General features: G+C 43.4%; 1 protein-coding gene across 6 annotated transcripts in view; it reads right to left on the bottom strand.

Annotated features, from left to right (window-relative positions):
* LOC306998027 (corticotropin-releasing factor receptor 2) overlaps window positions 1–27,407 on the bottom strand; it is a 151,852-nt gene that overhangs the window by 19,997 nt on the left and 104,448 nt on the right. For all 6 annotated transcript variants that reach the window (XR_013797494.1, XR_013797495.1, XM_079611753.1 and 3 more), the window contains 4 exons: window positions 27,172–27,232; window positions 15,984–16,056; window positions 15,349–15,434; window positions 11,596–11,731 (listed from right to left, as the gene is read on the bottom strand). Coding sequence is in view for 4 of the 6 variants with exons in the window: in XM_079611753.1 (XP_079467879.1) it covers window positions 11,596–11,731; window positions 15,349–15,434; window positions 15,984–16,056; window positions 27,172–27,232 (356 nt within the window). In the remaining 2 variants the exon portion in view is untranslated. The remainder of the gene's footprint in view (window positions 1–11,595; window positions 11,732–15,348; window positions 15,435–15,983; window positions 16,057–27,171; window positions 27,233–27,407) is intronic.

Genomic DNA, 27,407 nt, shown 5'->3' with positions numbered 1-27,407 from the left:
TCCGCTCTCGCTTGTCCACATTTGAGGATGATGGACAAGCTCGCGAACCTCAGGGCGCTGGACCCGCTGCTGCCGAGGCAGCACGGAGAAAGCACACCTGGGGTTCGCAAATGGATCTCTCGGCGGGGTTGGAGACGGGCTCTGCCTTATCTCCGCCTTTACCCGGGGGATCCATCGCTCGCTTGCCGGTGTCGGAAGCCCGCCCAGCGGCTTCTTCCGCCCGGGAAGCGAGCCCAATGCTTCAGTGCTCTAGTTCTGAGGAGGTAGAAGTACTGAGCATTGAGCAAAGTGACACATTAAGCACACGTAGGGGGGAGGATTCGCCATCTATTTCCCCCGCATATGAGGAGTTAGTGGATGTTATATCTCGTGCTGTAGATAAATTGAATATTGACTGGCCAGCAGAGAAAAAAGATACTCGTCCTAAGAGCAAGTTAGACGAGCGATTTTTATCTTCAGATATATCATCTCCATCACGGGCCCTTCCATTTTTTCCTGATCTTCATAGTGAGCTAAGTAGATCATGGGATAAACCATATTCATCTCGTCTTTTTAGTCCCCATGTTAAAACATACTCTGAGATTAAGGGACTGAAGGAACATGGTTATGGGTCGATGCCCCCAGCGGAACAGACGCTTGCGAGCTATCTGTCTCCTGGATCAGCATCGTCCCTGAAGGCTCCCGTGTTGCCCAATAAGCCGTTAAAAACGACATCGAACTTAGTGGGCAAGGCATATACGGCAGCAGGTCAAGCTGGAGCCTGTCTGCACACGATGGCAGTGCTCCAAGCCTACCAGGCAGATCTGTTGGGGGATATTGATAAGAGTGAGGGGGTTAGTGCTGACGATATTCGAGAACTTCGTCGGGCTACAGATCTTTCTCTCAGGGCTACGAAGGAGACCGCTCGTGCTATTGGGCGGTCTATGGCAGCCCTCGTAGCTACTGAGAGACATCTTTGGTTGAATTTAGCCGATTTAAAAGATAAAGATCGTGCATTTCTGTTAGATGCCCCAATGTCTCCCTCTGGTCTTTTCGGTGACTCGGTGAACGCTGTGGTTGATAGGTTTCAAGAAACGAAGAAACAGTCAGAGGCTTTTAAAAAATTCCTCCCTCGCCGAGTCCATCCCCCTGGGGATGCTGGGCGTGAGCATCCCCAGCCAAGCTCCTCGCACCGTGTGCAACAAAAAGTGAGTGTTGCGTCTCGTGCTCCTCCTAATAAATCTTGGGGGCCGAGCCAACACTCTCAGCCGAAGTCGTCTAAGTCTAAGCCGGATCTGAGGACCGTTCTTATGGCGAAGAAGGCTTCGGCTCAAAAGAGGTCCTGACGCCACGGGCGTCAGACCGTTGAGGACAGCCCCACCCGGGGTGGAGCGGTGTTCACCTCATTATACGGTGCCCGTTCCACCTCGGGGTCCACAGGGGACCGTTCTGCCAACCCCGCCACCCTTGGTGCCTCGGGGCGCAGCGGTCTCCAGCGAGCTCTTGACTCAGTGTCAACTCGACATTGCGTCGGACTCGCTCCCTCTGAGGGGGGTTCAAAAACAGTCAGTTCGGTTGTTTCCTGCCAGTATGCTTCAGGTCACCGAAGTGGCTGTTCCAGTAATACCAGAGGCCAGTCTCGAGAGACTGGTACCCTTAGTAGATTTTCTGACAGAGTGGAAGAATCTGCCGAATATATCTCCTTGGGTCCTGCCGATAATAGAGAAAGGTTACAGAATCCAGTTTTGTTCTCCTCCACCTCGTTACAACGGGGTGTTACTCACGCTAGTACATCCCGAGCAGGCTCTGGTAATGGAGCAAGAAGTAGAGTCTCTGTTAGCGAAGGGAGCTATAGAGCAGGTGTACTCGCCCGACATAGAATCGGGGTTTTACAGCCGCTACTTTATCGTTCCAAAAAAGGATGGGGGGTTGCGTCCCATTTTAGATCTTCGTTTGTTGAATCGTGCAGTCATGAAACTCAAATTCAAGATGCTCACTCTCAAGCAGATCGTGACGCAAATCAGATCCGAGGACTGGTTCGTCACGATAGATTTAAAGGACGCTTACTTCCATGTCTCCATCCTCCCTCAACACAGGAAGTTCCTGAGGTTTTCTTTCAGGGGCAAATAATACCAATATCGGGTGCTTCCATTCGGTCTAGCTCTATCACCCCGCACGTTCACGAAATGCGTAGATGCAGCTCTGGCCCCGCTCAGGTTGCAGGGCATACGCATTCTGAATTATATCGACGACTGGTTGATTCTGGCGGAATCGGAACAGTTAGCGGTTCGGCATCGAGATGTCGTTCTCGCTCACATGAAAAAATTGGGGTTGAGAATCAATACCAAGAAAAGTGTGCTGTCTCCATTACAGAGAACCACTTTCCTTGGTGTGGTATGGGATTCAGTCACGATGCGGGCCACACTATCGCCCGTTCGTGTAGCTGCTATCCTCGTAGCCACGAAAGGGTTGAAGCTAGGCCAGTCACGCACTGTGAAACAGTTCGAGAGACTGTTGGGTCTCTTGGCAGCGGCGTCCAATGTGATACCCTTTGGCCTGCTGTACATGAGACCCTTGCAGTGGTGGCTCAGAACCAGGGGGTTCTCCCCGAGGGGAAACCCACTTCGGATGATCAAGATCACACGGCGGTGCCTCCGTGCCTTGGTCATATGGAGGAAACACTGGTTCCTATCCCAGGGTCCGGTGCTGGGAGCTCTTTGCCATCGAGTTGCGATCTCGACAGATGCTTCCCTCACCGGCTGGGGAGCGGTAATGGAAGGCCGCTCAGCTCAGGGTCTGTGGAGGAGTCATCATCTCTCTTGGCACATAAATTGCCTGGAGATGATGGCTGTCTTCAATGCGTTGAAATATTTCCTTCCAGACCTGAGGGGCCATCATGTGCTCGTCCGTACAGACAATACATCGGTGGTCTCTTATGTAAATCGTCAGGGGGGTCTGCGTTCGCGTCCACTCTGCAAACTGGCGCACCAGATTCTCCTGTGGTCCCTGGGGAAGATACTCTCTCTGAGGGCAGTGTATATCCCTGGGTGCCAGAATATCGGAGGACATCCTGTCGAGGCAGGTGCTGAGGCCAGGGGATTGGAGACTCCACCCCGAGGCGGTGGAGCAGATATGGGAATTTTTCGGCCAAGCGGAAGTGGATCTGTTAGCGTCTCAGTACACGACGCACTGTCCACTATGGTTCTCCCTCACTCATCCAGCCCGTACAGGCGTGGCCGAGGCTACGTCTGTACGCCTTTCCCCCTGTTGTTCTGCTCCCAGGAGTTCTGGAGAGAGTCCGCCAGGACGGAATAAGTCTACTTCTGGTAGCACCACGCTGGCCGAGTCGGATTTGGTTTGCGGACCTTATTCGTCTCCTCGACGGCCCTCCCTTGGAGATTCCTATCAGGAGGGACCTTCTGTCTCAGGCAGGGGGCACAATATATCACCCCCGACCAGAGATTTGGAATTTATGGGTTTGGCCTCTGAGGGGGCCCAACTTATAGAGAGTGGTCTTTCAACTGAGGTTGTGGAGACCATTCTTAGCTCCAGAGCTCCAGCCACGAGGAAATTGTATGCACTTAAGTGGAAAGTTTTCACTTCTTGGTGTCACCAGCATCAGCGGGATCCAGTCAACTGTTCAGTTAACACAGTACTTGAATTTCTCCAGGATCGCTTTTCATCAGGTTTATGTCCATCTACCTTAAAGGTCTACGTGGCGGCCATTGCGGCTTTCCACGCCCCGGTGGGTAATACATCTTTGGGTCGAGACCCCCTGATTATTCGTTTCCTTCGTGGCACCTTGAGGCTGAGGCCTGCAACACGTACTAGGGTGCCGGCTTGGGATTTGGCAATAGTTTTGGAAGGCCTTTCAGGGGCTCCCTTCGAACCCCTTGAGTCGGTTTCAGAGAAATTTCTGACATTCAAGACCATCTTTCTTCTGGCTATTTCGTCCCTAAAAAGAGTCGGAGACCTTCAGGCCCTTTCGGTTTCTCCCACCTGTCTCGAGTTTGCTCCTGGGATGGTCAAGGCATTCCTTTACCCTAAACAGGGATATGTACCTAAGGTGCCAACCAATATTCCGAGGCCTATTGTACTGCAGGCGTTCTATCCTCCTCCGTTTGCCTCTTCGGACCAGGAAAAACTGAATCTCTTGTGCCCAGTGCGAGCACTGGACACTTATGTCCACAGGGCTGCCCCGTGGAGAAGATCAGATCAGTTATTTGTCTGCTTTGGATCACCTAAGAAGGGTCTTCCAGCTTCTAAACAGACAATTAGCAAGTGGATAGTCGAGGCTATTTCTCTTGCTTATGAGTCCTCTGGCCAGCCATGTCCTCTGGTGGTCAGAGCTCATTCGACTAGGAGTATGGCGGCCTCTAAAGCCTTATTATCGGGGGTTTCCCTTCAGGAGGTTTGTGATGCGGCAGGCTGGTCCTCACCGCTCACATTTGTGAGGTTTTATAGCCTGGACCTGGACGCTGCCCCAGGGTCCCAGGTGCTTTTATCTTAGTTTGCCGACAGTTTTGTCTGCTGGCATTTTGTAAGTACGGCGTATTGGGTATTCTCGTTCCCAAAGCGTCATCGACGCATCGCGAGTTCCCTCGAAAGGGAACGTCTCAGGTTACTATTGTAACCCTAGTTCCCTGAGAAGGGAACGAGACGATGCGTCGCCCTGCCATACTTCCTGCATCCCTGCGATCGACTTTGCTTCGACTCTTTCAAGCTAACGCGAGTAACGCACCGGATGTGCTTATATCTCTTCCTGGTCATGACGTCACCCGCCCGTGACGCTCATTCTTTCCATTGGACTAGTTGACATACGTGCTCAGACGTAATCACGCAAGCGTTCCCAAAGCGTCATCGACGCATCGTCTCGTTCCCTTCTCAGGGAACTAGGGTTACAATAGTAACCTGAGACGTTTTACGTATTTTCTGAGAGGGGTCGGGGGGGATTTTTGTTGGGAAAGTCGGGGGAGAGACGCACACTTCGATTAGACTGGATAAACACATGCAGCATCTTAATTGTTAAGAAAATGAAACGAAATAAATTAATAAACCAAGCCTTTTTTACATAACACTAGGCTATATCATACAGCATTCTGAAAAATGCTGCACCCCTAGTTCCTCCGTCTGTGGCCCAATGACGCTACGATGAGCATTTAGTTAGGCTACTTTAAAAAAATGCGGGTCGGGAACAATATTTTCTTTCTTTTTTTTGCGGCCCGAGTTGCGGGCGGGTTAGTTGAAAACGTCGGTCGGGTGCGGGTTGTTTATACATTGACCCGCACATCACTGATATATATAGCCTATAATATGCATTGCATTAACCATGCTTGCATTTTAATGCATTGTATTTTTAGGGCTTGCATTTTTATGGGCTGAAATTCAACATGGTTGTATATTTAAGCTGTGAATATCTCAATTCAAAACATTTCAAACACTTTTTCATTAATAAAAATCAGTGCATGAGGAGTGTTAACATTAACCATGTGTTGATGCAAAATGTGTTGGTAAACAATATTCCTCTTTTCATTTCCCCACCCAATAAATGTTATCATTATGTAAAATATAATAAATTATACATCCAGAACAAATGCTGATAGACCGTGAGGATATAATCAGCATATTGTCATTCTGTCTGATTGTAATACCCATTTCTTCTGATTCCACTAATATTTTTTGTTTGGGGAGTTGTGCACTTTTCAAAACAAAACAAAATAATTGTGTTCCTTACTGAATGAAAGTGCTCAGTGGATCCTGAATATGTAATTTACTCACATCGCTGAGCCAGAGAGAAGCTCGTGGTGTGTTTGATTTCCAATCTAACAGCATTCTTCTCCGGGCCAATGTCACCAGCGTCTGCATATACGGTTGTGTTCACTGTGTGCAACATAAGATCTCTGACTGACCGGAGAAATGTTTTCCCTGAGAACATTTCAGCAATTATTATGTGTGTTCCACACTTCTGTCGATCCAGCGATGACAAACATTTGTGAATGAATCGTTCTTTTGTGTCGTCTCTTTCTTTTCAGTTAATCGGCCGAATGGGTTTGCAAAAGAGAATGAATCGCATTCGTTCAGACTGCTTTCTCCTTGAATCATCTTAAAGCTTTCTCAGTCTTTAAAACAGAGAGTATGGAGATACTTAAGAACAAACAGCGCTGGAGATATTCATGTATTGAAATAAAAGTCTTCTTGAGAGGTAAATTCAGGCCATTTACACCACAAGTGTTTTTGTGCATCCGCACTGTTTCTCGGTTGTTTCACGACGTGAACATGCACTAGTCGGGGTGTGAAACTCAGTTCCTGGAGGGCCACAGCCCTGCAGAGTTTAACTTCAACCCTTAAACACACCTGATCAGCTAATCAAGTCCTTCAGGCTTATTTGGAAATTGCAGGTGTGTGTGTGTGTGTGTGTGTGGCCCTCCAGGATCTGAGTTTGACACCTGTGCACTAATTGAATGCTTGATGCTTTTTACTGTTCTTGTGTAATGTTTTTAAAATAGAGACAGCTTCGTTCTGCTCTCACTGACCGTTTGGTCTGGAGAGTAAAGTCTTATAGATGTGCTGAATGCTTGGCATTGCTTTTAACATGAGCATACACTGATTGATTTTAGTGTTGTTTTTTGCAAAGTTTCTAAATTGTGTGGTTGCATGGTTTTCAAAGCAGAGCTCAGATCAAGAAAGAGCAACTGGCAGGACAGCATCATCAGTGCCCCTGTTGTTTAATAGGCATAGAGATCGGGATCAAGATGTCCATAACCTCTTCCTTAAGCTTCCACACCAAAATCCTCTCCAAACACTTCATTACAATACAGTTTGAGGCAACTGGGCGATAGTCCTTATACTCTTCAGGGCTGCGATTTTTAGAAACTGGTGTATGATAATGGACTTTTTCCAAATATCTGGGATAATATGTGAATCAGTGGACCTCTGGAAAATGTCCACCCATGCACAGGCCAATTCCTCTGCAAAGGTTTTTAGGGAAAGACCCTCCGACCCAGTTACATTTTTAATGTCGAGACCTTTGAAAACCTTAACATTATCAGCCAGTCTCATCTGTGGCTCAAGTACAAAAGCAGTCATAATGGCCCCAATACATCACTGTAGTCATAAGAGTAACATCCAACCTACAGTATGCATACTTTTAGGAGTTATATTGGGTATACACTTTACCTTAGTTAGACCACAACTTATTTGAATTATTACTCAAATCACTATCAATTACATCGCTGTGATGCTTATGAGTTTCTCTACTTTTGTGACTGAGCTTTCTGAGCTCTGAGTTTCTGTGCAGGGTCTTTTTTATTAAAAGCCAAGGGTTTCAGGTTTATACACGCTTTAACGTCCTTGGTGATATTAGGCTAGCTGTTTGGAAACATTTAACCTGTTTAAATGGCATCACAGAATCCACACAGATCTTGACATACTGTACGCAGACCTGGTTTCATTATGCTTGTCGATATTCGGATCATACAGCGCCTCGCAGTCAGCGCAGAGAAAACAGCCGTTCAGCATCTCCACATGCTCTGGACACCACAGTCTCACCAGCTTGTTTTCAGGCTGACCTGACTTCAGCGATGTGCAGTATATAGGAATATGCTGTCCTGCATTGTGGTCAGAGCTGGCATATAGTGGTTTAACTTTCGCAGTGAATGCATTGGATACGTTCCCATAGCACTTCTCCAAAATATGTTCCTTGTATTACATTTCACATACTGTTGAAACCCAGGAAGAAATCTTCAGAGATGACAGTGATTTATAAAACCTAAAACACACAGAGGAGCGTTTGGGGAGCGCTGCACACACTCAGACATCTGTATCACAACTATTACTACGTTTCCATCCGCTGGCACATAGACAACGCAGATGACAACATTGCCAACCTCAAGTGGCAAAAAGAAGGGTTGCAAGCTAATGCACAGCAGTTCCACATCTCAGTCACGTATAGTCTCCCTCACAGTAACACAACCACACCGTCGATCGTAGACTTAAACACAGACCTCGGCAGGATTTTCCTGACCTGTCCAGGTTTCTGTCAGCATGCATGCACCAATGTAAAGCCATCTGCCTCAACATTAACATCTGTCACAGCCATGATGCATGGTCCCAGTATTCATAACAGGCTTTTGCATTATTCCGTAATTTGACCGTTTTATTCCGTAATGAATGGGCATTGAACAGGATAATTGAAGACAATTACCTCCCCTCCTCAATCACTCCCCTTCAGCTCTACGCTGAATTCTGCCAGTGTTTCGCTTCTAAACAAATATCCGCTGTTGCCGTAGAGAAGTTCAGGAATAAGGAAGTTTAGCGGGATATTTCAACGCAATCACATAAGCTGCTACCTGGTGTAGGAGATGGCGTTCTGTTCAGGCCATGTGCAGGGCCTAAAATTAACACTCGCCAAGCGCCAAATGCAAGTAAAAGTCGCCAGTTGGCCAGTAGCAATTTTTTTTAATTCTAACAATGCGATGTTGTGAGAACATGAACGTGAACAAAGTGAATGACGCTCTGTTGACGGGTCAGTGCTTCATCATCACGAAAGTTTCTGTCTTTACGATGTAAATATTCCAGCGCTGGAACACGTGAAAGGCAGTTCATTACTCACACACTGTGGGAAGTTTAATTTATAAAAATGTATAAACATGATTAATGTTATAAATGTATTGCTAAAACACATTACAAAGACTGTGAACTGTGAAGTACTGAATTGTGGACTTAGACTGTTAAACAGTTTTTCACCGTTGCTGTGTTCCGGATTTATTGGGCGGGGCTAAAACGGGGACTCGATGACGCACTGGGGCCACTGAGCTGAAAAACGACCATATCAAGAAGAGGTGGATTCATGTAGTGAAGAGCCACCTTGATGGAGAGCTGAGGATCGCCACCAACACCCGGCTCTGTAGTGATCATTTTACACAGGATAGCTTTATAAACTTTCGTCGGAGACAACTGGGATTCACTGATAATCCGCTGTTACTGGTGAATGTGGCCGAACCGACTATCTCCCGCCTCAGCCTTCATCCTCCTGTCCCGAAAGCAGTATCACCTAATATCACCATCGGCAGCTTTACCGCGAGTGGGCGTGGTTTCAGCGCAGCCAGCGGACACGCCCCCAGTGTTTGAGAATCATTGTTTCAAGATTTTGATAGCTTATTTTATTTACTTGGCGGCTTTTTTATCATTCAAATTTGGCAGGGTGGCTAATAACACATTTCCCTGCAGTGTGACACTCAGAACACATACTTAATTTTTACTTTACAGGGACTTTAAAAATGTAGGCTATACAATTTATATGAGTTAAGTCTAGTAGTTTTAGCTGTGGTATCAAAATTGGAATAGAGGATTGTGAATGTTCACAAGTATCTACAATTTTGGTATCATAACTGCCTGTATTTGTTTAAATGGCTGGTAAAAAAATTTTTGGCTGGTAAATTCTGGTGTCACCGGCCATTGGCAGGTGTGAAAATGAAGATCTTTTTTGTTCATTTCTGGACTTCCTGAGCGAATAAGGGGTTTCTGAGTCCCCTCAATCTGCCAGACTTGCCGACTGCAGAAAGAAAGAAAAAGAACTTCGCCAGGCCCTTTACTGTATTTCATAATGCTATTACTATCAAACTTTTAAGTTGCATTAGTCTAAAAAATTCTGTTGTTTCAACTTATGTTTGGGTCAAATATGGGTTAAAAATTTTATAAAAAATGTAATCCAATGGCTGGGTTTGTCCATATTTGACCCAAACATGTTTTTTTTTTTAGTGATCTTTTTTCATTCCGTTTAATACTTGTGTCATTTAATCAAACTGATCTTAATGCTTAATACATTTTTTGGTAAATCTACAGATTTTTAACTTCTCTGATTTCAACTAGACTATTGTGTGTTAGTAAGGTATAAACTAGAGTAATTGTTGGAAGTGCTTTCAATCGTAAAAGACCAATTTGAATAAATCCCAGTTACAATCTCCTGTCACTTGGTGAAAATAGAAACTGTGTGTGAGAATGTGCAAGCAGGATCAGGACAGGCACACACAGGGATCAGAAAGGTAGACATGGGACGTGTTACAGAGATGGCTGTGGGCTTTCACAAAGCAGAGGAATGTCGGCAGAAGGCAGTGGACTGTCATTTCAAATGAATTTCAGGCCATCATCATTGGCCATGTGGTTAACAGAGCCTTGCCATGGCAGAGGCTGTCAGATGAGTTCAACCTAACACACAAAGGTCAAGCTCCATCATCAGAACATTTCATTAAGAAAGTCTGTGTACAGCAATGATGCCTTTTCCAATCAACATCCCTCTTGAAGAAGCACATGGTTTCTATTGTGCCTTTTGAGAGAAAGCATGCTCGAGTGAACCGACTGCATGCAGAATATGTTCAGGCACAGTGATGTATATACAGTAATCGACATGTTACTTACAGTCCTGTACAGACTAACAGTTTATTCTTTATAAAAGAGCAAACCAAACTATCATTTTAGAGGCTGATGGAGCCGGATCCACTGTGTGTTTATTTAAAGTTTTTTTTTGTTGACAGGGCATGTTTCAATCCGGCAAAAAAACGAATTGATCTTATGGATCTGGCCACCATCCATTTCAATGTGTGTGAGTTAATGACCCGCGATCTTCCCCTTTCCTCAATCCCATCTGTACATGGAGGTGTAAGGTGAACGATAACGTCACCAACGTCAAGCCAAGGCTCACAAGACAAACATAAAGTGTCTGGATTTGTCATGCCAGAAGGTTTTTCTCACATGCATTAACAACAAGAATATTCACTGTGATGCTGATGGAAATCCATGGCCAAGTTTGAAGACAGACTGTGCATTTTGTATTTGAGATAATCTCAAGTGTTTACAGTAAATGTATTTTCTTTCATAATGCAACCACAGTATAGAAAGAAGATCATGCTGGTGTGTTTTGGCGATTAAAACCAAATGTTCCCATTATGTTGTAATAATCTTGTGTTCTGAAACAATTATTATGTGGAAAGAAAAGATGTACACATTAAAAATGCAAGCGTGATATCAGGTTTTGAAAGAATGACTGGCGGTGTGATTAGATTTAGTAGAATCGTACTCTCACTCCTTTACCTATAACCTTTGTGTCAACATTGATTTCTATTTTCCTACTAAACAGGGGAGCAGTGTTGCTATTTATAGTGCTAATGCTCTGGTTTCTGAAGTAAACAATTCATAAACGTCTCTTTACTACTCTAGTCCTTTAGGGATGCAATTAACTGTCTGGCCTAGATTCATGTCGGTAATGCAGACCGTATGAAGAGTGTGTGTGGTCTTCAGTATTAGTCAACTATAAGGTGTATGAAGCAAATATGACATGATCTATTGTAGTGTCCTTTCCACCTGTAAATGTACCACAGTTCAAGGAATGGGTTGGTGTTGGGGTTAGGGTTAGGGTTGATGACAGGGTTAGGGTTAGGGTTGATGACAGGGTTAGGGTTAGGGTTGATGACAGGGTTAGGGTTGATGACAGGGTTAGGGTTAGGGTTGATGACAGGGTTAGGGTTGATGACAGGGTTAGGGTTAGGGTTGATGACAGGGTTAGGGTTGATGACAGGGTTAGGGTTGATGACTCTACAGACATGATGAAGTGACACTCACCTGAAAGGACTGAAGGAACGAGTTGAAATAGATAAATACAATTTGAGATATGTCGTCCTCCCCTGGGTTCACAAAGAACAGCATGTATGTGATCCCGAGTAAAGGCAGAAGCACTAGAGTTGCTTTCACAGCTTTCCTGCGGTCACAGAGAGACAGGGAAACAGGGAAGGAGAGGGAGCAAGTTCTCATCAGACTCATGGCACGGGAGAAACCGTGAGACGATCAGAACAAACTCACACGAGTTTACAATGACTATACTGCATTCAGATGTCCCTAATTTAACATGGTTGTAAACCTCATTTAGAATGTACAATAGCTGATATATGAAATCTAGATGATTTTAACATTTCAAAATGATCAACACCTGAAAGTTTAGTAGATGTACACATCAAATATCAGAACTGCAGTCAGGACCAAACACATATCAGAACCGCAGACCAGCAGATGTATTGTGTTCATGTCTGCTGTATAATAACTGTGTGACGGAGACACATGCTCAACCATGCATTTACCCTTGAATCGCTTGCAAATAACATATAATTTGGCCTCTTATCAAGCATGACAACAAAATACACCTGTGATGACAATATATGCCAGAAGAGATCTGAAACTATGATGTTCTGAGAGCTATTAAGAGTTTAAAGCGTGCATTATTCAGCAGGATGGCTACACAATACTGTAGAGATACTCAGCTATTGTGAGCTGGGAAAGCAGAAACTCCTGCCACCTCTATCATGCCAGTGTGTGTGAGTCCTGGAGTCCTACGGTTTGGACACCCATGAGGACGGAAAACTGTGTAAATATGACACAGGCTACGTCATGTTTCACACACATCTTCTGTTGTGACCCACACAAACATGAAATGCTGCCTGCGTTTAGCAGAATGTCCAACGTTGTTGTTGTTGTTGTTGTTGTTGCTGTTTTACTGTAACTTCAGTGGATCGAGACTGGGTTCAATATCTTATGCACCCAGTTCTGTATGAAATTCAGTCTTGTTGCATGACCATCAGGCTTTTGAGGAAGGTTCATTTGTACATCTCTCAATGATTGTGTTGCATTGCGTTATGTTTTTCCTCCCACATTAAAACTACAGAGCTTTGATCATAAATCCAAGCATTTAAATATCATCTTTATTCGACATAAAATTAGCAAATATAGAGTGACGATGACTGATATTTATGTTATAAACTCACACACACGCACGCACGCACACACAATATGTGTGATCATCCACTCAACCATCAATGTGACGGTGAGTTTGGCTGCGGGGAAAAAATAAAATTCTCCAGAAACTATACATTAAAGTTATAAGTATTGGTTCTGATGTATTTTTAAAAATCCATGCAACAATGATTTTTTTTTTCAATGAAGAAAAGAAGATTATTTCTCCATAAGCTTGTCCTCAAGACTCTTAGGGAATGAAGTGAAACGCCACAGTTAGCGAACGCATCCTCAGCTCAGATGAAAGCACTCGTTTCGGCTCTGACTGAAGCAAGCGTCGCCCTGAGACACACTCACGTTAGGATCGCATGCTTGCCAGTGGATTTTGAGCTACAACAAAATAGGGGAAAAAAAGGTAGGCTTATTTTTATTTATGAAAAGCCTTCAAATCGGAGTAACCTCAAATGACATGACAAAGACTGGTAGCAGATTAAAGATCCGGCCTGTGTTCAGAGGAGCTGACGGGTTGAGTGTGTACAGAAGTGTCTAGATCACACACACACACACACACACACACACACACACACACACACACACACACACGCACACGCACACGCACGCACACTTCACAACTCATTACTGTTATTTTACAGTATGCACCAACAAATGAAATACCGTATAAGGAATTTGTATATCAGAATATGAAAATGTGATTGTTTTTCATGCAATAAAATAAAATGAATAAAATGCATTGGGCTGAAATTGCAAATGCTATAATCGTGTGTTTATGTGTCATTTCTCATGCAGAAAACCCAGATAAATGACTCTTATTATCATGGCAGTGCAGATTATGTAAAAGATTGCAACTGAACACTATTTATTTCACGGCCTTTTACTCTTTCAAACGTTTCAAATGTTATTAATCTCAGCATATATATTATATATTATATATATATATATATATAATCTCCTTTTTTTACTAATATGATGAAACAAAAACTTGTTTTGTCAAGCAGATTTACTTTACTTCCGTAGAATTTACTAATTTAAATGACACTCACACTCACAAAATAAATGTTTCTGTTTCTGAATAATTGTTAAAAGAATAATACTGTACATGTCTGTCATCATTTATTCACCCAGTGTTTGTTCCAAATTTATTTTATTTTTTTCTACAATCAACTGTTTTCTAAAGTGTATATGACATTTCATAATGACTGACTGGATATGATATTGTCACCGTTATGTTCTCTTCAGTTCAGTGACTTCTAGTTTGTTTTCATTCATCTCGTGTGTTTCCCCGTCACTCATCATTCACTAACACTCCTCGTCTCCTCAGTTCCTCATCATGTGTGCAGTTCACTGTTGTTCAGCACACAGTCTCGCATGTTCTGAGTTCGTAATAAATCATATGTTGTTTTATAATCCTCTTCGTCTTGTGTGGATCTGAGCATTACAGATATTGTGTCAATCTAAAAATACCCACGTGCAAGTAGCCTAGAGTCTTATGAAGTCATACGATCTGTGTGAGGAGGAGACTGAGTGTGTAAATGTAACTGTAAACTGCTGTTTAATGTACACGAGCGGTGTCTGTTTCCTAATAAAGAAATAAATAAACAGCATATGGTTTTGAAACTACACAAGAGTAAGTCAATAATGACAGAATAGTTGTGTAACAATATATCACAATACAGAAATGCAACAATATGTATTGTGTATGGTTCACCCAAAGTAAAAATTACTGTTTGAGGGGAAAAATAAAGTTTTCAGAGTTTTAGTGTCAGTGCTACATCACACTACTATATATAATGTTGAATATAATGTATAATAATGCAGTGGGGGATATTTGTGACTCCAGATAATGCCACATTTCTGATGTTACCAGTAAAAAGTGGCTGACATATTATAAATCATTCATCAAACAAGCTCTCGCTCTGCAATATCACTGTTCTACCCATACGGAAATGTAATATATGTACACATATGAAATATACATATATTAAATATATCCACATATATAAAATATATATGCCCATATATAAAACCTATTAGAAAATGGAACAATTGACATATAAAACCAGCCCATATATTTTATGTATGTATAATAGTGTTTTTTTATATACATGTCACATATATAATTATCAGTTTTCAAATATAATGTGTGTAGTATTTGTTTTGTTTTTATGAGCTGGTCAAGAAGAGGTCAAATAATAATAAATAATACATTTTATTTATTAAAGATGCGAAAATGAGATTGAAATGAACTGTGGATATGTAGACTTGAAATAAATAGTTAAATAGTAAATAGTTTGGCATATATAAATTAAACATATCGGTGACATATATGGTCTAAACATACAGTATTATATAAAAAATAATCATATACATCATATTAATATATGTCAATACACTCATTTAATATTGCAAATTTATATATGGTAAAAGCCTATATCCACATATATGTAGAGATATGTATATATGTGATAGCAATATATTGTCTTATATTTAGCATATATGACGGCGTCACTAGCGATATAGGGACATATACTAGTCATATATTTCCGTATGGGTAGTGAGCAGAAAGTACTGTACCTGTACTGTATAGTTTCGGAAGTGGTCGAGGCCCTCAGCTTGGTCATTAAAATGCGCACGATGTTGAAAAGGAACACAAAATTGATCTGTGTCGGGAGGAGGAGAGAGAAGTGGGTCAGGGGTCGTGCTCCAGCCGGCGTTTGACATGTTTCAATGAACTCAAAGTCCCAGAAATCACAATCAATGGCACTTGTGGCATATCGAGTGGTGAACACGAAATCGCTCTGCTCCTGGGATTTAGGAATCTGCATATTTGTACATATTTCTGGAACAGCTTGATCCGTCTGCACAGAACATGCAGAGCTCTTATGCACGACTGCAGGATGGCTTACATTAAACACTGGTCGTACAATGCTTTCACATGAGGAAGAAGAGGGAGGGGGAAAGATTCAATAATTCTCTGGAAGCTCAAGCACTTTATCTGAAATTAGCAGACACTGCTATTATATAACACGCTGGTATTCTGGCAAGGCCTGGCCTACTCTCTGCTGATGTTAATCATTAATGAACAGCTCTCTTAGAAATCATATATGGGTATTACGTTTACATTTCTTCTTTTGTAATGCTTTAAGAGTTTTGTCCACTTGGCTTTAAATTCTGACAACTTCAAATCTGAGAAAAGCAACAATACTTACTAGAAGAACTAGAATCACGGGCCCCTGGTAAATGTAGTCGATGTACTTCCCCGGTTCCTTCCCGAACCAGCATCTGAAACACAGCACAGAGAACTATGTAATATGCTATATATCTCATTTGCCTTTGTAACTTTAAACCCACGGTGGCTATTTTCATGTCCATCAGGGACTGTATTCACTGACACAGTGAAATATATACTTTACTGTGTGAATATCAGTGGGTGGAAGAACCACAGTGGCCATGGAACAGAGTTTTATAATAAACACATACAATACATCACTTCCATATACTATAATAGACTAGCTAAAGATGAAGTTTGTACTTTCAGATAAGGATGTCCAGATCCGATCACGCTGTTTCAGACTCGATCGGAATCGGACGTAACCTCCCGATCAGGACTCGGACATATATATTCATTATTTTTTGACACACACATCTATAGTTATGCGGTTGCACAGAGTTTAGACCCATTTGACTCCACACAGAAACGGCAACGCGTGCGGCATGACGTCACTTTTTTTTGCAGAGACGCTATTGGTTATTGGCAAAGTAGAAAACGGAAGCAACTTGAAGCGGAAAGTGCGAATATGTCTGCGGTGTGGAGATACTATAAAGTTGATGAAAACAACATTGCCATAGCAAACTGTGAAGTATGCAAACTTGGCATTGCAAGAGGTGGGAAGGAAAGGGCTATTCAACACTACAAACCTGATACGGCACCTCAAAAACGTCTCGGGTTACGACTGTAACCCTTGTTCCCTGAGGAGGGAACGAGACACTGCGTCGTTGAAAACGACTCTTTGGGGACGCTCCCTAAGCGTACGCCTCTGAAGTATGAATGAAACTAATCCAATCCTGATTGGTGTTGCGTCGTGACGTAACATGTGACGGCATAACCGGATGCATAAAAGTGTCGCCGGCGCCACACACACATTAGCCTCGCGATGAAGCAAGCCGCTCCCAGGCGTTAAGGGGCGTGGCAAGACGACGCAGTGTCTCGTTCCCTCCTCAGGGAACAAGGGTTACAGTCGTAACCCGAGACGTTCCCTTTCGTAGGGAACTCGCACTGCGTCGTTGAAAACGACTCTTTGGGGAACGAATACCCACTAGGCCACGCACCGAAAAAGCCTGTCCTAGAGTGAAGTTGATCTCAGGCACTTAAGCTAGGACGAGAGCACTCGTGCGCCAGACGCACTAAGGAGGTGAAGACAATAAAACCTGATGAAAGTGTGCAGGGTAGCCCAACCGGCTGCCTCACAGATCTCCTGGAGGGGCACTCCCGAATGGAGGGCCCTAGAGGACGCCATGCCTCTGTTAAAATGAGCCCTTACGGCCAAAGGTGAAGGCAAATTGCGCACCTTGTAGGCCTACTTATGGTTTGTTTGGATGCCGGGAGCCCCTTATTAGGTGACCCAAAACACAGTAGACTAACAGTAGATCCGACCTCCTCGAAGAAGAGGACCCCTCAAGGTAAATACTCGGAACCCTGACTGGCAGAGCAAAGGAACCTCTCTTCTTCTGCCGACACATGAGGTGGAGGATGAAATGCTCGCAGGACCATGGACCTAGCCATGTTAGAATGCACTTAAGGCACATAGCCGGGTCGCGGGTGCAGGATGGCCTTAACTCTGCTGGGGGCAAAACCCCAAGCAAGCTGGCGTTAGTGCCAGGGCTTGGAGATCTCCCACTCTCTTAATAATTTTAAAAAACAGCTAAGAGAAAGGCTATCTTGAACGTGAGGTCCTAGGCGAAGCCGACTGGAGGGATTCGAAGGGAGCCAGGGATAGCCCTTCGAGAACCACCACCAGGTCCCAGGAAGGACCTGACCTCCATGTACCATGGAGAAATAGTATGACCCGTTGGTGCCTCCCCAAAGGCCCATCACTCAGTGGTGCATGGACCGCCGAACTGGCAGCCACGTACACCTTAAGTGTGGACGGGGAGAGACCCGCAGAGAAACGATCTTGAAGAAACTCCAGAACTGAAGCCACTGGGCAGTTAACTGGATCTAACTCATGTTCTCTACTCCAAGTGGAAAAACCTACCACTTGAGGCCATATAATCTCATAGTAGACGGAGCCCTAGAGCTAAGTATGGTTTTGACCATCCCAGCTGATAGACCGGCATCTAGGTACTGGACCCCCTCAGGGGCCAGACCCACAATTTCCACAGCTCCGGGCGAGGGTGGAATATTGTGCCCTCCGCCTGAGACAACAGATCCCTCCTCAGAGGAATCTGCCACGGCGGAGCTATCAGAAGTGAAAATATGTCTGAAAACCATACTTGGGCCGGCCACAACGGGGCTATCAGAAGAAGACTGATGCCCTCCTGACGGACCCTCTCCAGGACTCCCGGGAGCAGAGCGATCGGGGGAAAAGCATACAAGCGAAGCCTCAGCCAAGCCTGTACCATGGCATCCAACCCCAGTGGGGCTGGATGAGTGAGGGAGAACCAAAGTGGACAGTGGGACGTCTCTCGAGACGCAAACAGATCCACTTCCATTGGTCCAACCTCTGCCATATCAACTTCACCACCTCTGGGTGAAGTCTCCATTCCCCGGGCCTCAGCCCCTGCCTCGACAGGATGTCTGCTCCCTGATTCTGAACCTTCGGGACATATATTGCTCTAATAGATAATAATTTCCCCTGGGACCATAGAATAATCTGATGTGCCAGTCTGGATAGAGGGTGCGATCTGAGTCCCCCTTGTCGGTTCAGATAAATTGATGTCTGGGAAGAACCTCCTCGGAGCCCTGAACACAGCCAACATCTCTAGGCAAAATATATGCCAAACATGTTGATGGTTCTGCCACAGACCCCTGGCAAAGCGGCCATCCATGACCGCGCCCACGCCAGTGAAGGAGGCGCCTGTCGAAACGGTTTTCCGGCGACATGACGCTGCTAACACTGGCCCTTGGGACAGGAACCAAGGTTTCTTCCATATTAATTAGGGAAACGAAGGCATCGGCGCGTAACCCTGATTGTTCGGAACGGATTCCCCCTTGGGGAAATCCCCTTGGCAATCCGCCACCACTGAAGGAGCCTCATGTGTAGAAGGTCCAAAAGGTATTATGTTGGACACAGCTGCCATGAGGCCGGGCAGTCTTAGAAATTGCTTTACAGTGATGGCCTGGCCTAGCTTTATCCCGGATGCCATGGCCCAGATGGACTCGATACACGCGGAAGACATATGTGCCCACATTGTATCTGAGTTCCATACCACGCCCAGAAACGTAGTTTTCTGAGCTGGTACCAACACGCTTTTCTTCGTGTTGAGTCTCACCCCCAAGCTCGGAATACGGTCAAGGACGACATCTCGATGCCGAACTGCCATTGCTCGAGACTGAGCCAGAATGGGCCAGTTGTCGATTCAATTAAGTGTGAGGATGTCCTGAAGCCTCAGTAGGACCAGAGCTGCATCCATACACTTGGAGCTTTTGTGAGGGGAGAGTGCTAGGCCAAACGGAAGAACCCGAATTTGGTACGCTTCGCCCCCGAAAGCGAACCTCAGGAACCTCCTGTATATTGGAAGGATGGAGCACGGAAGTATGCGTCTTTTAGACCTATCGTGATAAACCAGTCCTCGGACCTGATTTGATTCACGATGAGCATCTTGAACCTGAAGCTCCTCAGAGAACGATTTAAGTGACTCAGATCTAAAATCGGCAGGAACCCTCCATCCTTCTTTGGAACTATAAAGTACCGGCTGAGAAATCCGGACTCCCTGTCTGGAGGAGGAACCCATCATATGGCCTCTCTGACCAGTAAAGAGTATACTTTTTGTTCCACCACCCAATCCTGCTTATACGCAGGACCCATGCAGATATGTTGGGTAAGCGTTTGACACGCTTCAACAAAATCTATTACGGGAACCAGCCCCTTGAGGCTGGTTTCGGGTATTCTTTGAGCATTGTTCTCGACCCCCTGAAGCAGATGACCGGCAGAGATTAGTCGAGACCGATTTTGTAACCATAGTCAATGCCCTTTTTCAAGCTTTTTGGAGCGAACACAATGGTATGCGTTCGCTGGAAACTGATGTGGCCCAAAGCGTCTTGGACGGCGGGCAACCACATAGTTTTCCTGAGGGCTCCGCTGTGAGAACAACCTCAGTTGCTCTACAACGGGGGGGAGGGAAAGGGTCTAATTTTTATTTCAGGTAGAACCTCTTTCCTGAAGCCCTCTTGCCTGAAGGACGGCCCTCAGGTCATCCTTCTGATCAAAAGAGCGAGATAAATTTATCTGTTGCCAAACTCCAGAGGGAGGGGCTCTAGAGGAAGGAGTGGGGTTTATCCCATGACTTAGATAATTATACAAGTCAGGAAAAATAAATAAATCAATAAAAATGGTAAGCTCCGGCGCTGATGTTGTGATTGTTGCTGCAGGAAGTGTTCACTTATTTCCTTTCTTAGTTATTTATTAAGCGCTTCCTGTCTAACATGTGGCCAGTTAATTTTCATCTGGCCACAGCACGGATCACAACACGCTATTAAGCCTCGATGTTGAAGATTTTTTATTTTAACATCGGGTGCTTGTCATGGGCAGAAGAAGCCGCATCGCGGGCTTAGAACCATTCGAATGAGAAAGTGCCGCAGCAGTCTCACTCTCATCAGCAAAATTCATATTTTATTATTTATTTTATTTACGAACCCCACGATCTGAGTCGCGGACCTGAACAACGGAGAACGTGAGCTGGCGAGTCTAATTCACGTTCATCCGCCTCGATGCTGAACACACCCACTCCCTCAGAAGCAGATAGTTCAAACATCAGGTTCTCATCACGGGCAGAAGAAGCCGCAGCGCGGGCTTCTGCACCATGAACGGGAGCCCCAGAACCTTTAAATAGGGAATGAGAAAGTGCCGCAGCAGTCTCATTCTCATCTGCAAGATCCTATCGCGAACCCCGCGATCTGATTCGCCGCGCGCGAGCTGTGTGAATTTATCTCACGCTCACCCGCCTTAATGCTGAACACATCCACTCCCTCAGAAGTGTATAGTTCAAACATCATGTTCTCATCACGGGCAGAAGAAGCCGCAGCGCGGGCTTCTGCACCATGAAAGGGAGCCACAGAACCTTCAAATAGGGAATGAGAATGTGCCGTAGCAGTCTCTTCTCATTTGCAAGATCCCCGTGAACCCCGCGATCTGAGTCGACGCGCCGCCTCAACGGACGCGGGACCCGAACCGCGGGGAACGCGAGCTGGTGAATTTAAAGGGGAGATGAAACATCCATGTTTTGGCACTGGTAGTAGCTACATATATTACAAAAATCACCTTGCCTAATTTTTTTTTTTTTTTAAGTTGTTAAAACCACATATATGACAAATTATTTTCGTAATTTCTAGCTAGCTTTCTAGATAGCGAGTCGCCATTTTGAAGTGACGTCACAGCCTACGTAACGGGGTTGGTTGGGTCCAATGGTTAGTGAAGAGAATGCAGCATTTCTTTACCTGACTGAATGCGCGCTTGATTTAAAATGGAGGAAGACGAACTTGAAAGACGTGTTGAGCCCGTGTGTCCCATTGCCTATGCATTTGAGCCGATACGGCGTGAGAACCGAGCAGTGGTACGTCGGTATGTCGAACAGCCGGTGGTGGTTTGGGGAGAAGAGCGGGTTGGGATTGGGAACGCTGTCAGTGTGGCTGCTGTACTGCGATGCCCACCGTTTCAGAGTCGATCTGCTGTCAAGAGGCTGATCTTGACCATGTATTGCGTGGTCAGTGTTGTGCCCGTTCATACTTAAAAAGAACTAGCTCAAAGTTCAGTTCACACAGATGATAATGAACTAGTTCGTTCATAGTTCTTTTTTTTTTTCTTTTTTTTTTAAATGAACTAAGTTCACATATCTAAAAATGAACTAGTTCACGTTCATTTTTTAAAATTCTTTTAACAAAGATGTAGGCTATTATTAATAATAATGTTATTTCAACACAGTATCTCGTTATTTCGAAATAATATGTGTGCGTGCATCTGTAAATCCGGTGACACGTGTATTGATTTTAATTAATAAACAAGTGTTTTCTCTAAAAGTGTCGAATCGGCTGCAAAGATGAAGTTGACGATCGCCATCTCCGTGTGAACGCGCTTATAGAGAAATGCACATAAATAAGCCTAATAATGGATTATCAGAGAGTAGCCTTTTTCTTTTTTCGTTTTGAATTATTTCGTTTAAAGACATTTCAAGCTTTGTGTATTTGATGTATTTGTCATGTCTGTGTGAGGCATACACTGAGTTTCGTTAAGTTAGGATGTGCTCTAGTTCACGTGCAATAAGTGAGCGCGCGGGCGCCTCCGTTATATTTGTTTCGTCGGCCTATATTAAATACAGGCAATTGGTTGATGAAAAATTGATTAACATTAAGATACAATTTATACAAAACGAAATTCACTTTAAAGAAAGGCTTTCTATAACAACTTCAACGGTCAAAATCATGTCTGACCCGCTCCATGTCTCATATTGCACATCCTATCTTACTCGGTCGTGCTGTTCACTTTTCATAAATCAACATAGCCTAAATGGAAAAAAAAAAATAACATTATAATATTTTAACAAATATGAAATGCGCTTTTTTAAATGGCTACAACAGTATAGTAGGCCTACATAGCCTACTCTCTATTTGTACACATTTCTGCACATTAATTTAATTCTGAATTTTGCACTCACAAGTTGAAAGGCATTTGTTCAAATCAAGTTCACGGATAATTGTGCGTGCATTTATAAGCCTAATCATTATGATACTAAAATCCTAACAAATAGGCTATGTACAAAAAAATCAGATGAGCGCATAATATGAACGGTTAAGCATTTTCCTCCCATAGAAAACCATTAGGCTATAAGAACGCTTAATGTGGCTTAATGCCCAGACGTGTTGGAAGTGGCAATGCTCTCCCTGAAGGATGTCCGAGCGGAGACACTGGAGCGTCCCATCAATAGCTGGTAACGTTAAGTCGCTGCCAAATGGACCGATAAAAATAGCTACATGCTAACTTACTGGACTAACTGTTAGACAAGAAACGGGAATATGATGGCAGACATCGCGAACAATGTTTCCATGTGCAGTTAGTTAACATATAACGTAGACGTCGTCTTTTTGTGTGGTAATCTACGGTATCTCTGTCATTCACTGCACACAGAGCCAACCAACCCCGTGACGTCATAGGTTAGAATTCTGCAAAATGGCGGCGCCCTGGCCGCGAAAGTTAAAACGTTTTTTCTTTTTTCTTTTATATCCTTACATTTTTCACGTTTCTTATATATTTTTTGATTATAGTGGAAATCCATCTTGTAAATTATGTAAACTTGATTGAGTGCTTCATCTCCCCTTTAACTCACGCTCCTCCGGCCGCCTCGATGCTGAACACATCCACTCCCTCGGAAGCAGATAGTTCAAACGTCGAGGTCTCGTCACGGGCAGAAGAAGCCGCAGCGCGGGCTTCTGCACCATGAACGAGAGCCTTAGAACCTTCAGATGAAGAATGAGAAGGTGCCGCAGCAGTCTCATCCTCGTCTGCAAGATCCCTTTGCGAACCCCGCGATCTGAGTCACCGCGCCGCCTCAACGGACGCGGGACCTGAACCACGGGGAACGCGAGCACAGTACTGATAGGGAGTGTTTCACAGAGATCACAGACAGCACCCTCGAGAGCTGCCCGTGCGTGTGTTACACTCCAAAACAATTCACACACAACTGATGCGTGTCCCCACTCGTAATATATTTTGGGCAGGGGTGCACACATCTAATGAATTGCTCACTCGCCATAATACAGTGACTGGATCAGACAGACAACACCAAATAAGACAGACAAAAACAGAGAGCGCTTGCTGAAGAGCGAAAGCTAATGTGTGTGTGGCGCCGGCGACACTTTTATGCATCCGGTTATGCCGTCACATGTTACGTCACGACGCAACACCAATCAGGATTGGATTAGTTTCATTCATACTTCAGAGGCGTACGCTTAGGGAGCGTCCCCAAAGAGTCGTTTTCAACGACGCAGTGCGAGTTCCCTACGAAAGGGAACAAACACCCGACACAATCCAGCGAGTTTACCCAGGCAGCCCAGCCGAAGACGAGTCAGCTCACGCTGCAGGAGAGTTTGAAGAGGAGAGAAAAGATGCCCCGTGACAGCGCGAAGGCGCAGGACATCACAGCCAAGATAGCACAAATGATCGCAATGAGTGACCTGCCATTCGCCTTTGTAGAGACCCCTGGATTTCTTATGCTTATGGAGCACGTAGAACCTCGAATTGAAATGCCGTCTCGTGGCACTTTAATTTTTTTATTTGTTTACATGCCTGCCAGATATTTTAAGTCGAGGTGCTATTTGTTTTTATATTAGACTTTTTTATATTTACTGTTGCACTTAAGTCCAAAAGTGTATAATTTGTTATTTATTATTTGATTGTTCAAGCTACCTCAGAAGTGCTCTGTTTGTTAAAATAAGGTGAATTAAATAAAAAATATGAACATCCTGGATCTGTTTTTTCACTCTTCTTTATTCTTTTTTTATGTATAATAGAAGTATCGGATCGGGACTCTGCATCGGCAGATACTCAAAATCAAATGACTCAGACTCGGACTCGAGGGCAAAAAAACCTGATCGGGACATCCCTACTTTCGGTGCTATCACAATGTTTTCAGTTCAGTCACTCCGCTTTATATTACATCCGGGGTTTGAAATGGACTTTTTCACTCGCCTGTTGGCCACTCATTTTTAAGTTACCGACCATTCAGAGCTTCTGCACCCCCCAAAAAGAAGAAATTAACCGGAAAAAAGATGATATTAACCAGATAAAAAAAGAAGAAATTAACCAGATTGGAACCAGAACATTTTTATTTTATAAAATTAGAATTTTATACATTCATTTTTTATTCAAACTAAATCCTGTCATCCAGCATCTCCTCTTTCATCCTCATCCTTTAGTCCAGTCATTTTGTGAAAAAAAGGTTCAACAAATTGCAACAGAAGCAAACTCAACTGATTTAGTATCCTCCATATGTCCTGAGTAAGGGAAAAGCTCCGGGGAATCCCATTAGGGGAAAGTTTAAAAAAGACTCAAATATATCCTATATTCATACGCCTATTCATTATTTCCTCACGTGAATAGGGTAAAACTCTTAACCTTTAGATATCACCATGAAAATTACTGAGTTGATTGCTTGCATCAAGACAAACAAATATTTTTATCAATTTGTTCAACCTTTTTTCATAAAATGACTGGACTATTTTACCAAACATGTGTTTTAGGAGGACAGATCAATACAGTACAAAGAACATCAGAAAAATGTAGGATGTTGGAAAATAATGTATTTTCTGTTCACCAAATGCGTTTAATCTTCACTATTGCTTCAACACAAATGAACAAGCGCGCCGTTATTTGTAGCGTAGTCACATTGTCTCGTGGTTTGACAGCGTTACCCACCACAGTTGACTGTTGGGTCGGCGGGTGTTAGTCAGACCCAGGTCACGTCTGACAGAGGGTTTGTGCTGACTGACTCAAGCTGCACTGTTCACTCGTGTTACAGATCCTACACTAGACATGCACACTTGTGTCCTCAAAGTGAACTACTGTGCAGTGGTGGGCAAGAACTAAGTATGTTTTACTTTGGTACTGTACCTATGTACATTTTAGTACAAGTATCTGTGCTTTATCAGAGTATGTTTTATTTTGGGAAACTTTTACTTCACTACATTTCAAAGCATAATATTGTACTTTTATTTCACTACATTTAATAAAAAGATGTGATTCCTCATTATTTTGAACTGAAGAATGGCCACACTCAGAGACACATTAGCGGTGTCTGATTCAAGCTGATGCTTTTACATTAACCTGTTTAATCAGTTTGCACATTTGATTGCATTTGATCTCGAGTCAACAGCTCACTGACTCAAATTATCCGGTTATCAAGTCTGACTCGCAGCCCAATGATCCTGTGAGCTTGAGTGTGTGTGCGACTGAAGGCGCGAAAGTAGCTACTTACTAATGCCCAATTGAGGATTTATATTGTAAATGAAAATCATATTTAGGCCACGACTGTCAGTTGTTTGTGAACTAAATCTGCTATAAAACTAGGGCTATAAATACACAGGGGCAAACAAGCTTAACTAGATAATGAGGAAACAAGATACACCTGTGGAGACGAATCAACATGAAAACTACATAGGACTACAAAACTTAGCACAAGACAGGAAATGACAAAAGTACACAAGACAAGGGGAACACGAGACAGGAATCATAACGTACAGAATGTGTAAAGTGGACGATCTAAATAAAGCATATCAAAGCATACTTCATTAAAAATGGGCCAATTTAGTCATAAGTATTGACATAATACATGCAAAACACACAGGAATACTACTAGTACATTGAAATTAGTTTACTTACTAGAGTATACGTGGAAAATAAAATGTACTTAAACTTTATTTTTAGTTTACTTAAAATTAACTTGGAAGTATACTTTTTTTGTAAGGGTCCTATGCTTTTCTAAGTGATCAGATATTATTTTAATGTCTCCCTGTGATGAAAATCCAGCTTTTAATGTTGTTATTAATCTGCTTTAAGACAAACCATGTGTAAGTTCATAAGTGGACAGCATTGCTGAGTATTTAAAACTGCAGTGAACCAAAGACAGTCTCAAACACACGGTTTGAAATCGCTGGTGTTTCTGACGTCACAAACTACCTTGTAACCAATCAGATCAACGTGTGATCGTCAACCAGTGGATCTCTGAGTGAGTGAGTGAGTGGAGGCGGGGCTCATTTGCATATTCAGCATATTAAATGAGGGAAGGGTGTCGAGTTACATTCAAGATATTTTAAAGCATGAAGAAATATTTTTCAAGGAATTATTTTTTAAATATGTAACTGAGTGCTGTGCCGGAGAGTTTGTGCAGTTTCGTTGGTCCCACCAATCGCAAAGAAGTTCGGACTTATTCTTAAGTTCTTCTATAGAAGTTCTTATTCTTACATTAGCTAACATAAAAAACATTAACATTTATTTCTTACATTTTTTTTTTTTTTTTACATACATTTCTAACTTCTCTTTCAGTTTTATAAATATTCTACGTATCTGGATTCAAATCACAGGCTCATTCATTGACATATTTTGCATATACTCTACTCTACAATTACCCAGTCAGTCACTCTATTGAGTGAATTTGCACAAAGCTTATTTCTGCAAATCAGCAACTTACTGTTCGTTTTCGTTGTACAGTTTTCCAATGGCCCACACTATAATTATCGGACATGGTATACCTGAAAGAGAGAAGATTGCAGATCACACTTCACGGATAGCAACTCCAGAAACGTGGAAATTAAATCATATATATCCAGTTACCATGAGCCGGTGGGAAGTTAGTGTGGGAAGTGATGCAACATACTGTAGTACCTTAGAATAAGTTTATATTGTAGACATTCATAATTTACATAC

Source organism: Phoxinus phoxinus (assembly GCF_949152265.1).
Source record: "Phoxinus phoxinus genome assembly, chromosome: 5".
NCBI classification, from domain to species: domain Eukaryota; kingdom Metazoa; phylum Chordata; class Actinopteri; order Cypriniformes; family Leuciscidae; genus Phoxinus; species Phoxinus phoxinus.
This window is presented reverse-complemented; position numbering and strand designations above follow the sequence as displayed.